Source organism: Phocoena phocoena, chromosome 12 (genome assembly GCF_963924675.1).
Source record: "Phocoena phocoena chromosome 12, mPhoPho1.1, whole genome shotgun sequence".
Taxonomy (NCBI): domain Eukaryota; kingdom Metazoa; phylum Chordata; class Mammalia; order Artiodactyla; family Phocoenidae; genus Phocoena; species Phocoena phocoena.
Window position 1 is genome coordinate 58,194,386 of NC_089230.1, and position 18,383 is coordinate 58,212,768.

General features: G+C 44.1%; 1 protein-coding gene across 2 annotated transcripts in view; it reads left to right on the plus strand.

Moving 5' to 3' along the window:
* FAXC (failed axon connections homolog, metaxin like GST domain containing) overlaps window positions 1-18,383 on the plus strand; it is a 74,018-nt gene that overhangs the window by 18,329 nt on the left and 37,306 nt on the right. For both annotated transcript variants that reach the window (XM_065889078.1, XM_065889077.1), the window contains 2 exons: window positions 4,839-5,035; window positions 14,209-14,432. In XM_065889078.1, the coding sequence (XP_065745150.1) occupies window positions 4,839-5,035; window positions 14,209-14,432 (421 nt within the window). The remainder of the gene's footprint in view (window positions 1-4,838; window positions 5,036-14,208; window positions 14,433-18,383) is intronic.

Sequence of the window (18,383 nt, forward strand, 5' to 3'; positions counted from 1 at the left end):
CAGACAAGTTAAAAGAATAATACAATGAACATCCATATACTCTTCACCTAGATTTGCCAATTGGTAGCATGTTGCCTTCTTTATTTCTCTTTATATATACCTTTATGAACAATTTTTTTGATGCAACATTTGAACATAATCTGTAAGAATCATGACAGTTCGCCCCTCAATTCTTCAGCATGCATCTCCAAAAAAGAAGGACATTCTTCTACAAAACTACTTGTAAAGGGAAGTACTCAGATTCTTCCTTTCTGTGTAGGGAAAACCAGTTCCTCCCTCCGGTGTGTTTCTCCCCATGAGTATCGCTTACTACTCACATGAAACACTTCATTTCTGACACTTATGGTCAGATGTGTGGAGTCTTTTCCCCGCACCAAGTGATTCACTGACACCAGCTGGACATCCTACAATTTAATTCAATTCTGACACTACCCAGAGATAGTATCAGATCTCACAGGTTAAGGACTCAGTCCCACAAGACTGCGCGCGCCCCCCCCCCCCCGACCCCCAGATGCCAGTTGCAAGCCCTGATTGTCACCTGTGCTTCTGACCAACCGACTGTAGATCAGAGGTTTTAATGACCCCTCCTTAGGTCTGATTAATTTGCTAGAACAGCTCACAGAACTCAGGGAAACAATTACTTACATTTACCTGTTTATTAGAGGATATGATAAGAGGTACAGATGAACAGCCAGATGAAGAGTGAGGTTTGGGAGGGTCCTGAGTGTAGGAGCTTCTGTCCCCGTGGAGTTGAGGGTGTCACCCTCCCAGTGTGATGGTGTTCACCAACCTGGAAGCTCTCCAAACCCGATACTTTGGGGATTTTGTGGAGATTTCCTCATGTAGAGACGATCAGTTGATAACTCCATGTCCAAGCCCTCTCTGGAGGACGGGGGAGGGGTTTGAAAGCGCTAAGCTTCTAATTGCGACTTGGTCTTTCTGGTGACCAGCTCACCCAGGCGCCTCCTCAGACTCACCTCCTTAGAACAAGCGGTGCTCCTATTGCTCCTGTCACTTAGGAATGTGTAAGGGCTTTAGGCGCTCTGTGCTGGGAACCAGGGCAGGGACTAATGCCTGTATTTCTTATTCACAATAGTGGTTGCGTGAATTTATTATTATTATTATTATTTTTTGCGGTACGTGGGCCTCTCACTGTTGTGGCCTCTCCCGTTGCGGAGCACAGGCTCCGGACGCGCAGGCTCAGTGGCCATGGCTCACGGGCCCAAGCTGCTCTGTGGCATGTGGGATCTTCCCAGACCGGGGCACGAATCCGTGTCCCCTGCATCGGCAGGCGGACTCTCAACCACTGTGCTACCAGGGAAACCCGCGTGAATTTTTTTCATCGTGTTATAATCCACAAAAGTTGCTCAAATTATCTCAAATATAGCCAGTGGGAGACCTTTCAAGATGGTTCCAGAGGTGCAGTGAATGTAATGGATATAAGTTAAGCTGAAAAGTTGGGGGCATGTCAGTTTTCCAAGACTCTGGGATTTTCTTTTAAGGCCTCAAGTTCTCCATTTTGAAATGGTGATAGTGATGTTAATACTTCTGACGAAGGCACTCTGTCAAACACTTGGTGTGCATTTTCTCATTTAATTCAAGCAACTGTTATTATCCCCATTATATAGATGAGCCCAGGGGGGATTAAGGGAGACCAGGGAGGTCCAAGGTCACAGAGTGACTAAATGAGGGAGCCAGAGTTTTAAACCCAAAGCCTATTGCTTTCACTGCTGTGCTAATAATGTAGTGTAAGTGTAGATGCATTCAACTCATCTAGGACAGACTTGCAGGGGGAAACATCAGCTTGGAAAAGAGGTAAAGAGGATTTACCTCTTCATCTTTCTTCTCCAAATTACTTTCAGAAACTACTCTTGGTGGGCCAGTCAGACCCCAATTGCTTAGATAAAAATAGACCAGGAGTTCTTTAGTATATTTAAGGAAGTTAAGGAAAAGTATTATTTAAAAATTATACCTATTTATTTAAAAAGTAATATAACCGCATTCAGAAAAATTGAAATTCATGGAAAAAGATCACCTGGCCCTCACACATAGTTTTGATAATTACTTTGGACATTTTTATGTTTCTTTTTAAAAATGTTTTTTGAATTCATCTAATTTTTAGATATACTCATAGTATCTCTAAAATGTTGTCTCCTGCTTTTTTTTTTTTTTTTTTTTGCGGTACGCGGGTGACCTCTCACTGTTGCGGAGCACAGGCTCCGGACGCGCAGGCTCAGCCGCTCCGCAGCACGTGGGATCCTCCGAGACCGGGGCACGAACCCGTGTCACCTGCATCGGCAGGCAGACTCTCAACCACTGCGCCACCAGGGAAGCCCTCTCCTGCTTTTTTTATCCAGTAAGGAAAAAAAAAAATTTTGATGATGAAAACCTAGTAGAACTTTCATTCCCATAAGAGTTCATCACTGATTTTTATTACCCCAATTAAAAAAAATGGTCTAGATAAAAATGTACCAAATCCTCAGGGAAGGAATGGACTAGAGGGAAGGGCAGATGTATAAACAGCAATTCTGAAAGGGGAGGGGAATATACACTGCACAGTGGAAGCATGGAGGAAAGGCAGATAATGGTTGTGCCTTGAGGAAGTGGTTCACCAACAAGGTGAAATTAGAACTGAATTTTTTAGGATGGATAGGACTTGCAGAGGATGGGCAAAGGGATTCCTGTACAAGGTACAGGAGTGTACAAAGTCAGAGAGATGGCAGGACTTTGACTTGGTTAGGGGTGGGCAGTTGGAATTCAGGAAATCAGAGGCACTGGCAGCAGGGAGGCTGGGCAGGTGGGTGGCGATTAGATGGTATGGGCCTAGACTGCTTTGTGAAGGGGGTTAGACTAGACCCATTAAAGCCGTTGGGTAATTTTGAGCAACAGAGGTCCTGCACCTTATTTGCACTACAGACAGCTCCCTCTGATGTTGGTGTGCAGGATAGAATCCATCTGTGAACGACAAGAGTCTAGAAGGTGATGTGGAAGGAGGGTATATGGGTGGTATCAAGAGCAGTCTGAAGCAGATACTATGTTATATGGTAAATTCACATCTTTAGTGTACAAATTATAAAAATGTCCGATGTACCAGCAACTTTTAAAGCTTGACATTTCTCAACTTCAGGAGTAATGTCTAGGGCTGCCATGTATAGTTGTGCAGGTTGTTCACTCCACAACAGTGCCTGGCCAAGGAGTGGGGGCAAAATCTTGACCCACCTCTTGCCAAGCTGTGAATCCTGGCATGGACTGTATCCACCCAGAGGAAGCTCCATTTTCCAAATTGCACACAAACAAGGTGGCTAGCAGCAGCCCCAATAACTCCCTTTTCCAGGCTTAGGCCTAGAATGAATTTCTTTAGAATAATCAATGAGATAAGAAATCAAGACACCAAGAGTCAGAGAACAGTTAAAGTCCCCATTGTTCTCTACCAAATTCATTGTGTGTGTATCAATAGTTCATTCCTCTTTATTGCTGGGTAGTATTCCATGGTAAGGTTACACCAGAATCTGTTTATTCATTTACCTCTTGATGAGCATTTGATTTTTTTCCCTGGTTTTGACAATTGAAAAGAAAGCTTCTATGAACATTTGTGTACAAGTCTTTGCATGGACATATGCTTTCTTTTCTCTTGTTTCTTCTTTTTCTTTCATCCGTCTTCTGGAGTTTTAGCATCTTTCTATACACTCCAATAGATAAGAGACGTTTTCTCCCTAGCCACTTTACCTAGGAGTGAAATGGCTGGATTGAGTGGCAGGTGTGTACTTCACTTTTTAAGAAACTGTCACATGGCTTCAAAGTGGTTGTGCCGTTTTACTTTCCCACCAGCGATATTTGAGAGTTCAGTTTCCTCCACAGGAACCAACACTTGCTATTAGCCCACAGTATCTGAACTATCGACTTGTATGAAGTATGAGGAAGAGTTTGTAATAATCTGATTAATTTAGTCTGTGTAGACCACCCCAAAATGGATTCAGATTTAAAAGTCAACTTTGGGTTCTACACAATCCAAATTTACTGAGAAAAGGGATTGAGTAAATGCAATCATTACCACAGAATCCCCGCCATCAGTGTGGTTAAGATCTTTTAATATAGTGAGAAGATGTTGCTCTGTCATTCTCAGTGTCTATGAAGTGTGTGACTCCACCTCCACCTCGCCACCCAACCCCATTCTGGGATCAGAATCCCCTCTGAGACACTGTAAGCTTCTAGTGTGGGTGTGAATCAAAGGGAGCTTGTCAAAAACACAGATTTCTGGGCACTTTTCCCTGGATTCTGACCCAGTGATCTGGGCGGGGCCCAGGAACCTGCATTTTCACAGGCACTGGAGTTAAGTCTGTTGGACACACTTCGGTACACCTAACATAATTTCTGGGACCACTTGTTTGCAGTGTAGTGGTATTACGCATGTTCAAGTGTAAGGTACTGGGTTTCAAGTGAGGCTTTTGATCAGTAGCCTGGTCAGTACAAGCCTCCTCATGGTTTATGTTTACTTTTTGCATTTTTGGGTTGTTCATATATTATAACTAGACTGACTCTTACCAGGATCGGGATCATTTCAACACTTCCCTTCCTCCCTGCTCTTTTTTTTTTTTTTTTAAAACAGTAAGCCAGAACCCATGATAAAATCTATGGGAGTAAAGTAATATTTTCATGTGAGACAAATCTTTTTTTTTAAGAGTAACTACTTATTCCCTTAAGAGTTTATACGCTGAGTTCATTCACTTGAATAGTGCAGTCACCATCAAATATGCCATGGGAATATTTGTTTCTGTTAATCATACAGTGAAGTTTAAATAAAACATTGCTTTTCTCTTTTTAAAATTTACTTTGCTTAGAACTATTTTGGTGGAAAGCTCTCTGCTCAAGGGAAAATGCCTTGGATTGAATATAATCATGAAAAAGTTTCTGGGACAGAATTCATAATTGACTTTCTGGAAGAGAAACTTGGAGTGAATTTAAACAAAAACCTTGGTCCTCATGAAAGAGCCATCTCCAGGGCAGTGACTAAGATGGTGGAGGAGCATTTCTATTGGTGAGTCCCCGCGGGCGCCTGGGTGGGTGTCCAGGGCCTGTCCCTATTGTTTGGAGTAAGCTAAGTTGTTTCACTTTTCAGACACTACCCCCCGCCTTTTCCAAAGTGTTCTACATTCTGACTGACTTAGGGGTCAAAGTTACGACTGTTAAGTTTCTAGGTATCTAGAGCAGGGTTGACATTTTCTGTGGAGGCCCAGCTAGTGCATATTTTAGGCTTTTCGAGCCATATGTGTCTGTGGCAACTACTTAACTCTGCAGTTTTAGTGCAAAGGCAGCCGCAGATTGTACACACGTGAGTAAGTGTGACTGTGTTTCAATAAAACAACAAAAGCACTGAAATTTGAATTTCATTTAATACGAAATACTATTCTTTTGATTTTTTTTCCTCAACCATTTACAAATATGAAAACTTCTTAGCCCATGGGCTGTATAGTTGGCTGACCCCTGATCTAAGTCACTGAGGTGAGGGAGATATTTCAGTCGACTGGGCTTTTTACCAGTACAAACTGCTGAATTAAAGTGATAGTACATCAGATACCCAGAAGGAACAGAAGACTAAGGCAGGACAGAAGTCTCAGGTGACATGAATTAAGCAAGCTTTGGCAGAGTATTGTCAGTTTTCCTTGGATGAGAAGAGCTTCTCTATGATCCAGAAGTAAAGCATACTACTATTTTCTGAGCAACTTTGCCCTGATTGGCTGACTGCTAGCCTGTACTTTGCTCTGATTGGCTGACTCCTATCCTGTACCTTGCCTTGATTGGCTGACTCCTATCCTGTACCTTGCCTTGATTGGCTGACTCCTAGCCCGTATTCCCTGAGTACGAAGCCTAACACACACTGTGTGGATGAGGTAGGTACCCCTGTGCTGCACCTGGCGTGCTGGCTGTGACATCACCTGAGTTAAGCAGACTTGGTTCTTCTTGCTTTACAAGCTCATTGATATGTGGGTTTCTTCTTTTTCTTTCATCCGTCTTCTGGAGTTTTAGCATCTTTCTATACACTCCAATAGATAAGAGACGTTTTCTCCCTGATTTCTGCACTTTATCTTGTTCCAAAGATTTAATAAAGAATTGCTGAGCCCACTTATTTTGGCATTAATTGTTACTCCTGGGTTATTGCTCATCGAGTAGCTTTTACCTCTTCCACCAAGGGATTCACTCGCTGTGGGGTTGATTGTAGAAGGTTTTTTGCCATCACATTCCTATTTCCTCCATTCAGCTCTCTTTCTAAATGGAAAACTTGTCTCTTGGATTCTGTGACCGTCTGTTTTTCGTTTTCTTTTTCCACTTTCAGTTCTTGCTCACTTTATTCCAGGGCTGACCTGAAGCACCACTTTCTTCCCCTTCTCACTGCAGAGGGTGGGAGGAAGGAGGGAACCAGACAGAGTGGAGTCAGGGGTGCAGAACAGCCTGGGAGTGATCACAGACTCCGTGTGCCCAGAATGAACTCGGGTCTGTTCCTTATAGTACCTGTGGAGAACTGCTGGCCCTCCCCTCTCAAAGAGTGCAGGGGTTGCAGTGTGGACCAAAATGCATGAGTGCAGGTGACATGCTTAGTCTCAGGGAAGAACCTTTGAGGGACAGAGTCGTCTCACCTGCTTGCCAGGTTCCAGTCCCTGCTTTGCAGCGATCAGGGATATGAAGAACCAGCACAGGCACCCAAAAACCCTCGGTGTCTTCCCTTGCTGAGGCCACCGTCAAAGTGCTATATTTTTTAGTGGATGGGCCCATTAATGTGGAGAGCTAGCACTTTGTCAGCTGCCTGAAAAACCGGAAGTCTTACATTTAAGTTGGTATTTTTCTACACTCTTTGTTTTCTGTAGTGGTTCATAAAATTTATTTTCAAGTTAGAAAGATTTTGATCCAGCTAGATTCCCAAGTACCACCCATCACTGCTTCTTGCTCTGGGTATTAGTGACATTTTATATATGTTTACTCTCTGGTAGAGGTTCATCTCCTGCTCTTCCCTTCCGTTCTCTTCCTAATGAGAGGGTCCCTGCTAATGAGATGGGGTGTGGTGGGGAGGGGTGGGAGAGAGAGTTGGGAGGTGGTACCCTGGTGGGGAAGAATCTTAATTTTACAGACTACAAACCCTCAAGTGCTTGGGAAGTTGCTTAGATCATTTGTAGATTCTTCTTTTAATTAAAAAAATACTTTTTTTGGGTTAGCTACTGTTTCTCATTTGTGTCTCAAGGGTTAATTTGAGGAACAGATAGTGAAGGTGGGAGGTCAGGTCTTGACTGAGATATAAATATCCAGTGAACTTTCAAAAAAAAAAATCCGAATTCCTCCCATTTCTTTTAGTCTCTAGTAGTGGAAGGAAAAACAAACTTTCTCTGTTTCATAAACTTTCCAAACCTTTAGCCAACTTCTTGCTTTGGGGAGATCCCGAACAGGCTTTCCTGAGAGCTCTAAATCCCAGGGGAGAGAAGACACACCCCCCCACCCCCCACCCCACCCCCCCACCCCGCCTCCCAGCCCCCCACTGCCCGTGCAACCCATGGTAAGAAAATGTGTACCTGTGGAAACCAGGGGCCAGCATAGGGAACTGACCACAATATGTAAGAAAATATTACGAGTATGAGCTTTCCATGAGAGCTTGTTAAATTCTGACCATCAGCGTGCTCTAAGGTTGTGTTTGTACTTAACAGAAGTGGAAGAAGTGGAATCAATTGTTTGACTCAGTTGATTCAATTATCTGGAGTTTCCAGATATGTTTATTTTGGTCTGAAACTTTAAAAATACTCCACTTCACATATGATTTTCTGAAAAGCGAAGACATTGGACGGCTGTCATTATATAACATCACATAATTCTGAAGCTCTGAGTTAGGTCTGTTCAAATAAGCACACTCAGCTATAAAGTGGTTTTTCCTGAACTTGAAATCCATACACTTGGATTATACAGCTATTATTGAAGATGAGGGAGATGGGTTTTCATTCCCTTTGTTCCACTGGATGCTCAAGTTAGATCTAATGCAGGGAAGCCGGTGTAAAAGCGAAGTCTGATTACTGGAACGAAATTGAGTTTTGGTAACAGAAGCTATAGCTGCTTCTGTGTGACATACTGCCCCCTTGTGGACACTACTGAGTGTCTTGAGCGCCTTCCAACCCCATAGGGACGTGTGCAGGGCACCGTTGTCAAACTATCTACAGCTATAACAGTTTTACCCATAAAAATATAGGGGTTAGAATAGAGGATTCAAATTCATTTTTAGGTTGGCCATAATCTTTAAATTTTGATTTTGGCTTTTGGTGAATGGGAGAGTTGGGATGCTTTAATAAAACGACTTACCCAAGATCTCCTTTTCTAAAAGCCAGGAGACACTCTCTCCCTGATTACAGCTCAATTGATGTGGTCCCTTCTCCTTTCTTTTTTTGTCCCCCTCCACCCTTACTTTTAGATGTAGTGAGGACCCCTGTTTGGAGAGGCTAATCTAATGCCTGTGAAACGTGGTGAAATTACAGAAGCATATCACATGCTCTCGCACCCTTGAGCATTTAGAGTACAAGTGAAAGATGGCAAGGATGTAGCATGACCCAGAAAAAGGCGTTCTCATGGTTGGGAAGGCCATATGCTAAGACTCATTTGTCAAACAGTAGTTTGCCATGGTTTGCAGTTTCTCACATGTGTACTAATAGTCATTTCTGCTATGGGCCAGGCCTCATGTTAGGTTATAATGAGGGATATTGTCATTAAAACATCAGAGATCTGCTTTCCTTTCCCGCCTTCCTAATCTGCTTTAAAAAGGTTTGAGCAGGGTTTACTCTTCTGTTCTAAGATAATCAATATTGAAAAAAGAAAAAACCTCTCTGACCTCATTTTGTAGGAGAGACCAGATACATCAGTTGCGATAACGAAAATGAATATCAACTTCCTGAGAGAGGCTCTCAGAATGAGAAATTATTTTAATTGCTCCACCTGGTCTAGTTTCCAAATTGGCCTTCCCCGTCCTCTCCAGTTAATAATTCATGATTCCTTGTGCAGTGGGCCTCTTCCCAGTGGAGAGTGAAGAGGCAGATCCTAGAAGAGAATGGTGGCAGCCCCTTCTTCATTCTCCATAGACATCTCTCTTTCCATTTCTCTGTGTAAATAGTGTCAGCCCTTAGAAACACTACTTAGCAGAGGCTGGCTCAGAAGTGAAGGCTTTTCATTCAATCGATAATTCATTCTTTCAGCAAACTTAGTGAATGGATGACTACCAGTAGCTGGCACTGTGCTGGATGGGGTCGGGGAAGCAAGGTGACGAGATGCCGTCCCTGTCCTCAGGTGGCTCACAGGGGAGGGAGGCCCCCGGCTTGCATAGTGGCCAGCGCCGGGGGAGAGTTTGAAGAACCGAGGCCAGGCAACCAGCACCTGCCGGAGCAATGAGGGGAAAGCTTCCTGATGGTACCACAGCAGAATCTAGGGCCAATCAGGGTGGCAGGTGAAGGGGCCAGGTGAGAGGGGAAGATGAGACACCCCAAGAAAGGGGTGTCTGGGGGGGGCATGTGTAATTCTGTGTGGTGGGTGCACGGGAGGTGATGCAAGTGTTGGGGTCCGGCTGCGGGAGGGGTGGGAGGCTGGCGTGCCAAGCTAAGCAGCTATGGGGAGTTAATGGATGACTCTGAGAGGCAGCGCGGTGCCATTCGATTTGTGTTTTAGGAGGCTTTTTCTGGCTGCCTCAGGGGAGATGGATTTCTGGAGGGCCTTGAGGGGCTGTCAGGAGACCTGCAAGGAGGCCACTGCCCTCAGGGTTGAGCAGTGGTGCAGCCTGCACTGCAGTGTTAACTGAGTTGGAGAAAAGGGCAAAGCCACAGGGTGACTGGCTCTCAGGAGTGAGGCGTGGGGAGCGGTGAACAGGAACTCCTGGGGTTCTTTCTGGTTTGGGTGAAGAGTAGCAGAAATGGAGGAAAGGAAGAGGGTGAATCCAACTTTGGAAATGTTGATTTGAGCTCCCGAGGCTCCTTCACATGGATCCGTGGACCTCAGGGCAGAGGTCTCGTGGGCAGTCCTCACTTTGAAATCATGAGTGTGAAAATTAGATCACCCTATGAGTGACGTGTAAGAAGGTGGGAGGAATAAAGAGAAAAATCATGGCAACATGGAAGAGATGAGAGATAAAGCAGTAGAGGCGTAAGCTAAGGGAGAATTCTAAGAGGATGATAGTGTTGGCTGCTGCAGAGAGTTTAAGAAAGATAAAGATGGAAAGAAAATGTATGTGAACTTTGCAATAAGAAGGGATTGTTGACTCGGACGAGAGTGGTTTCGGTGGAGTTGTGGGGATGGAAGACCCACCACGTGGAGAGTTTTCAGGAAGCTTGGGTGTGGGAGGACATGGATTAGTGGTTGTTATGATATGGAAACATGCATGAGTGATGTCTTTGACCTGTAGAAGTTGACCTGACATTGTCGTTTATACACACTTTATGGGGCTTGACCCTGGAAGAGCCTGCCTGGCCCTCATTTGCTTCTCTTCCCTGATATTGGTCTGTAATTTGGGGCACAGGGAGTGAAAGAGAGGAAAGAAATAGAGAGCAGGGTGGGAAAGAGAAGGGAAGAAGGCCAGACAGTTTCTGAGGTTACTTTTAGCTGCAAAATTCTGAATCAACCCAGTGTTTCTTCTCTGCCCTGCATCTGACCTGCTAACGCAGGTGGAGAACCTTACACCATTGCATCGGGGCCGGGAGGCGTTTCTCGTCCCTGCTCAGCTGTGTGGCCCAGACAGCAGCTGCCTCCTCCCTCCCCGCCTGCTCCTCTAACCCGTTGGTCTTCTCAGACTCTCTTCTCAGTGCTCCGTCCTCGTCTTCTGCCTGCGCCCTCATTTCCTGCTCTCAGAGGAGACCAAGTTCATCAGGCGGGAACCTGGAACCTCTCTGCAGCCCCTCACATCTCCATCTCACAGAGAGCGGTGTCCCTACTTCTCTCCAAGCTGGCCCTTCCAGCCTGACCTTCTGGTCTTCTCACTTACCCTTGAACTAGGTTTCTCCCAAACCACTCCTTACCCTAGAAACTTTCTTAGGTGACCTCAGCTCCTCTCACAGCCTTGAAACTGCCACCGCCATGCCCCTGCCCATAAATTCTTTCTCTTGAGTCTAAACCTGTCTTGTGAATTCGCAACCTTCGGGACATCCTCCCTTGGAGGTTCCATGGAACCTTCAGATGCAACAGGTTAATTCATCTTTGGTCACCTAAATCTGTCCCACCTCGTGTATGCTGGTGCTGGTTACCATCCACTCCAACCATCAGCCTGGGAGATGACTTCCTCTGTGGTTTCTCCACTTCCGGTCCTTTCCTCACCTTGCCACACATCTGATTATGTTTCTCGTCTGCTTAAAACCTTTTGGTGGTTAAACTTTGCTTTCTGAATAAATCTTAGCACCCTTTGCATCAGACCCCTCCTGACCCAATTCTTGCCCACCCTTCTAGCTTCAACTCTTACAAGCTCCCTCAGGCATCCCGGACCCCACCCGCCCGTCCTGAAGTTCTTGCAGTTTACAGAGCAGCCAGGGCTCTTCGTGCACATGCCTCTGCCTCTGCTTCATGCTGGTGAACTTCTGCTCATTCTTCAGGATCAGTTGTGCTTGTGATAACGCCCGTGCAATTTGTCTACAAAGAATGTATTCTTTTTCACATCAACCTGTCCGTTTAGAGCCACCATATTCCTCACTTTTATGCTTTAGATGCTTCCTGGATGCTATCATTACCTGGTCATACTTAACTTAGGATAATTTAGTTTTATTCTCAGATCACTGACTTCCAAAATAATCAAGGATGGTAGAGGCCTTTTATTGTGAATTTAGATCTAGTACAGTTAGAATCAAAGTGCTGATTATTCCGAAGAAATTTGAAAATTGACACCCTCATGACTGCAGGTATAAAAAGAAGAGGAAATAGAAAAGTGTTTTGTTTGCATGTGTATAAAGAATCTATTAGAATAAATGAAATCTTTTATATATTAATTAATATATAAAATATACATATTAATATTAATTAATATTAACATATAAAATATACATATTAATATAAATACATAAAATATACACATTAATATTAATTAATATCAACATATAAAATATACATACTAATATTAATTAATATTAATATACACATTAATATTAATTAATATTAATATATAAGATATATTAATATTAATAACATATTAATTAACACATATTAATTAATCACCATTGCAATGTACTTTTTCTACATATTAATTAATCTACATATTAATCACCATTGCAATGTACTTTTTCCTCTTTTCAGTCAAAATTTCTTTCCTCCTCAATACTTTATTTTGAGATCCTTACAAAAAGAGGTACACAAATATTTCTAACAAGATTTGTAAGCGTCTTTTAAAAAGCTAATAAAGAAGAGTTGTGGTTGTAGTACAGAGTATGTTGAAATTGGTTGTGGGACTTTTCAGTAAAAATCAGGAAGGCTTAAAAAGATGAGAGAAATCTTTTTTTTTCTTATTTTCATACTCAGGAAAGAGCACTGAAAAGAATAGAACTATATAAAATGATCAGAATTTCAGGGCCTTATTTTCTGCTTTTGTTTCTTTTTCTTGAGGTGGAAAGTAGCTACAGTTGGCTATCAACCCTTGCGTTCTCTCTGTAAAAGATATTTTCATTCCTCTGATGTTTTCCAAGTGACCATTACTGCTGTATCAACCAACAGTGGGAGTAGGGATGACTCCAGTACAGCTTTTATTGCTCACTGTGAGGAAAAGCTAAAACATCTTCTGCCTGTACGCCTACAGCTATGTTTTTCTTAGCCTTCAGTAGGAAAACCTTTTAATTTCTATCTACCAACACTATGAACCATAAAAACATTCCTACGATTGCCCAGGTTCAGAGAACAAACTCAGCAAAGGCCTGGGTATTGCAACCAGCGTAGCACATGAGCAGTGAATAGCTGGTTAGCTGTCCACACATACTACGCAGGAGCCCCTGGACGGGTGGGTGTTTGCCATGAGCACCACCCAGATGGGAAGACTGATCCAACCAAGTTCCTTTGGTGTTCATTCACACTCTAGGGTCCTGGAGAGCATACCAAAGCAGAGAGCTGCCTTTCTGGAGAATGAATCATTTATGTACTATTTATAATTTATATGGTTATAGTAAACATAGACAGCTATACCTATTCCCTGATCCTGTCAAAAAGGCAAAAAGATTTTTCTTTAAAAAATCCTTTCATATCAGGAAATATAAAATGCATACACAAAGTGTATAAGACAAAAATGTACAGCTTAATTAATTAACACAGAGCATGAAAAAGAATAATGCCATTTGCAGTAACATGGATGGACCTAGAGATTATCACACCAAGTGAACTAAACCAGACAGAGAAAGACAAGTATCCTATGATATCGCTTATGTGTGGGATCTAAAAAAAATGATACAAATGAACTTATTTACAAAACAGAAATAGACTCACAGACATAGAAAACAAATGTATGATTATCAAAGGGGAGGAGGGATAAATTAGGAGTTTGGCATTAAAATACACACACTACTATATATAAAATAGATAACCAACAAGGACCCACTGTATAGCACAGGGAACTAAATTCAATATCTTGTAATAACCTATAATGGAAGAGAATGTAAAAAAAGAATACATGTATATAAGTATATATATATATATGTATTTATAAAACGGAATCACTTTGCTGTACACCTGAAACTAACACAACATTGTAAATCACTGTAAAAATTAAAAGAAAAACCCCACAGAGCACAGACCTTTATAACCATTACTTTGATCAAGAAAGAATGAAGCCAGCACCCCAGTCCTTGCTGCCTCCTTCCCGATGCCCCCCACTCCGCCACGTAGGTACTCACTGTCTTGTCTAAAAGCCTTTTAAAGTGGGTGTCTACTTGTTTTCTGTGGGGCTGGCTGAGAGAAAGCAGAAGCATGGCCTTGGGGGCTGGGGGATCTGTGGGCAGCTGCAGTTCAGTGGGATGGTAGCATGGCAAGCTGTCTGCGTTTGTCACTGTTTCTCCCTCAGGCCCTAAGTCCAGGCATGGACTAGAGTCTGTTGTAATATCTGCCGTGCAGACTGCTCTTTGGAAAAGCTGATTCAGTCCTCCAGAGTGTGCTAAATTCCCAACCCCTCACTGGAACTTGACTCTGTGGACCTGCTATGTATCTAACGCACAGTAGTAACTTGTTTCCACGCAATTGCAGGACCTTAGCTTATTGCCAGTGGGTGGACAATCTCAATGAGACCCGGAAGATGCTCTCTCTTAGTGGTGGCGGTCCCTTCAGTAACCTGCTGAGGTGGGTCGTGTGCCACATAACGAAAGGAATCGTGAAACGCGAGATGCACGGCCACGGCATTGGCCGCTTCTCAGAGGAAGAGATTTACATGCTGATGGAGAAGGACATGCGGTCTTTAGCAGGGCTTCTGGGTAACGTACCATGTCTTGTATTCTATATTTTCTCTCCTTACTTTTTGCATGATTAGTAAAGCACTGTTAGTTTACTGACTTAAAGTTTTATTTTTGTTCGTTTCTTTGCTTCCACATGTAGGTTGCAGTCGCACCACTTAATCAAGTCCCCTAATTTTCAGGAGCACATGTCTCTCTCTCTTTTTTTTTTTTTTTTTTTTTTTTGCGGTATGTGAGCCTGTCACTGCTGTGGCCTCTCCCGTTGCGGAGCAGAGGCTCCGGACGCGCAGGCTCAGCGGCCATGGCTCACGGGCCCAGCCGCTCCGCGGCATGTGGGATCTTCCCGGACCGGGGCATGAACCTGCGTCCCCTGCATCGGCAGGCGGACTCTCAACCACTGCGCCACCAGGGAAGCCCACTTGTCTCTCTTTTTAATCACTAGAGCATGACTGTTTCTAGTGTGGCGTTGCCTCGTGTAGAGAGAACGTGGAACATGGTGTAGCATTACTAACTAGCTGTAAGTGATGCTGGCATTTCTGAATGTGTCGTGAGCCAAGGGGGATTTTGAGCAAGGAAGCTCTTCTGTTTATAAACAGGTCAGGGTAAAAGGCTGTTTATAAACACATCTGCTCAGAAGATGCGACTGGGTACTGTCAGCATCAAGCTAAGAGAGATGCTGACCCAGCCCAAGTACACGTGCAACATTTGACATTTTCTCACCTCTTTCATTTCCCTTTGTAATCCGAGTCGTCCTCTTATTAGCATGTTTTAACTCTTCTGATTTTGTATTTACTGCACCCAGTGGGTTTAGCTGTGTTGGGAAGCCTCTCAGAGAGAAGCACAGAGCGGCATCTGTTCGTGGGTGGGTGAGGATGCATAGCCGAGTGACACTCCCTTGCTCACCTGGTCGGCTGGAGGTGGCTGGGCTGATGTGACTTTGTACTGGACAGAGTTTGCGTCTCAGCTCTGACAGGTCACAAGCAGATCATTCGAATTCAGGAGCTTCAGTGTGTGGAATGACGGCCTCTCCTGGGAACAACTAACGTATATGGAGCCAAGGTCATAGGACCTAGTCCTTCGGGGCTGCTGATTTTGTCAGTGAGTTTTCACTGACCCTCTCTCAGTACCCTCATTATCCATTCTGGAGCACACTAGGTACTTCACCTCCTCCAGGAAGTGGGGTTTGGGATTTGTTTTGTTGAAACCTACCTGGTGCCGAGGAACGGGGGGCTGTGCTGGGTGTAACCACCCCTGTGCAGGGTGGCCCTCTCTCATGGGCTTCTTTGTGCTCTTCGCTCCACTTACTGGACCTGGAGTCCTCCCCTGAACCTGGCCTGCAGGGGGAGAGCCCAACAGGGCATCCAGCTCTTGGCCAGCCTTGTCATGTGGGGGGTTTGACGCCGCTGGGCTCCTGCCCTAAATAGACACTCAGGAGCCCTGCCTGGCTTGGAGGTTGACGCTGTCTGGACCTCCTGGTGCTTTGCCTCCCTGGGCCCAAGTGGGCCTGCCTGATGTAGGTATGAATGGAATTTGCCTCGAGTTTGCCTCGTTTCTTTGGAAACTTAGTATAGGACTCTCGGCCTCACACAGAGCAGGTGCACAGAGGGCCATTTCCTCCTAGCAGCGGCTCTATCTGCTCCTGGCTTCCTTCCCAACTCACGCTGTTGGGAGCCCCAGAAAGCCAGGAGTGGAGACCCTGAAGTGATGACAGCTCATCTCTAACAACAGTGTTCGTTCCTTAACTAGAGTGGGGTGATCGTCTCCCTTCTATAGAGCATTTTTGGTTGGGAGAACCTGGGGGCAGGGTGATAGCAATAATAACGATAACGCCAGTGTCCCTCTGGTATTTAATGACTCAGAAGAATGCTTCCACCCCAGTGATGGTGAGATGGGAGACAAATGAATCACTGATAGCTAGGCTGTCAGTGGCAAGTATTCACAACAGCATCCCAAGTCCAGGTGATTTTCTAGGGTGAGAAACTGAGTGGGTTACTTGCAAAGCTGGATTTTACTAGAGTTATATTCTGTACGGGGGCCCAGGGAGCAGTCTAGCTTTGAACTCTATCACAGGAGAAGCACTTTTTCTGCATTTGGGGAGGGAGAGCCTCTGGGGCTGAACATCATAGTTTTTCTTACTAAATGAGGCAGAAAGCAGCTATTTCTCCCTTCACCCAGGGTTATAGCTTACTTTTTTTTTTTTTTTTTTTTTTTTTTTTTTTTTTTTGCGGTACGCGGGCCTCTCACTGCTGTGGCCTCTCCCGTTGCAGAGCACAGGCTCCGAACACGCAGGCTCAGCGGCCATGGCTCATGGGCCCAGCTGCTCCATGGCATGTGGGATCTTCCTGGACCAGGGCACGAACCCGTGTCCCCTGCATCGGCAGGAGGACTCTCAACTGCTGCGCCACCAGGGAAGCCCTGTATAGCTTACTTTTAATGTCCAGCTGCCTAAGAGACTCAAAATGCAAAATGACTTTTTATTGAACTATTTCAAGATTTGGGGAAATTGTCCAGGGATGTATTTGACTCATTAGGATAAATTAGTTATTGCTGTTTCAGTTCAACTGACTTCAGTGATTTGACACCTTCTATGTGCCAGGAGCTGGGAGATTGATTACAAAGATGAGTTAGAGCTTGTTCCCGCTCTCAAGTGCCTATAGTCGAGTGGGAGGGATGAACCTATAAGCCAGGAGCAGGCAAATTACAGCCCATAGCTGGTGGCCTATTGTTGTTGTTGTTTTGTTTTTTTAAATGGCCTGTGAGCTAAGAATCATTTTTACATTATTAAAATGTAAGGAAAAAATCCAACAGAGATCAAATGTGGCCTGGATAGCCTACAGTTTTTACGATCTGACCCTCCATTGAAGAAGTGGTTACCATGCACAAGTGCACGAGTCGGGCTGCAGTAGGGCCCGTGATAGAGGTCTGTGCTCCCAGGGGCAAAGAGGCAGGAGAACCGTGCAGGGCTCTAGGAGAGGTGGCAGCAGCTGTGTTGGCTCAAGAAAGTAAGCAGTTGTCCCCATGCAGAAAATAAGGAAGGGTCTCCCAGGCAAATCACGAGAAAAGGAGTCCTGGGTGAGGGGCATTTTGGGATCATGGTTGAAATGAAGATCAAAAGGTAGTTGGGGCCATATTATAAAGGGTAATAATTATCATGCTCAGAGGTGTATACTTTATCATACAGGAAACACGGAGGTGGGAGAGCCTGACAACATAGTTGGACAACATGAAAAAATGATATCTTCATGTCGGAAAGGAGGAGTCAGAATTATTATTTACTGAAATTAAGAGATTAAGTGGCTAAAATAATGGAGAATCAACTAAAGTTATAACAGCTAATGGGAGTGTCCAGTAAGTCTGCAAAGGTTACAAGCATGCAGACATCTATAGTTTTCTTGAGTACGCCAAATAAGCAATTAGAAAATATAATTTAAAAAATCCATTCACAATGGCAATAAAAATTTTAAATATTAGAAATAGAATTTGTCAGAAATATTTAGTATCTAGAGAAATAAAAATAAACAATCCTAATAAGAGAGAGGATTTTTAGAAAATGGAGGGTGTACCTTGATTGATTGATTGACTCATTCGAGAGTGATGACCCGAGAGCCAGAGGCAAACCCCAGCTTCCTCACTAACTAGCTCTGAGACCCTGGGCACATTTCTTAACTTCTCTAGGCCTCAGTTTCCTTATGTTTGAAATGGGGACAATCACCACGAGAAGAAAAGTAATACATGTAAAGTGCTCAGAATGGTGCGTGGCATGTTGGAGGCAATCAAACAGCAAGCAAGTTAAAGTACAAGGAGGAGAGGAAATTCAGGAAGGAGAGGTTCAAGGTGCTGTGAGAGCTGATAAGGGGGTCGCCTAGTGGTCAGTGCCAGTCCCTGTTTAGTTCTGCGTGGTCCCCTGACCCCTCTTTTTTTTTTTTTTTTTTTTTAATAAATTTATTTACGGCTGAGTTGGGTCTTTGTTGC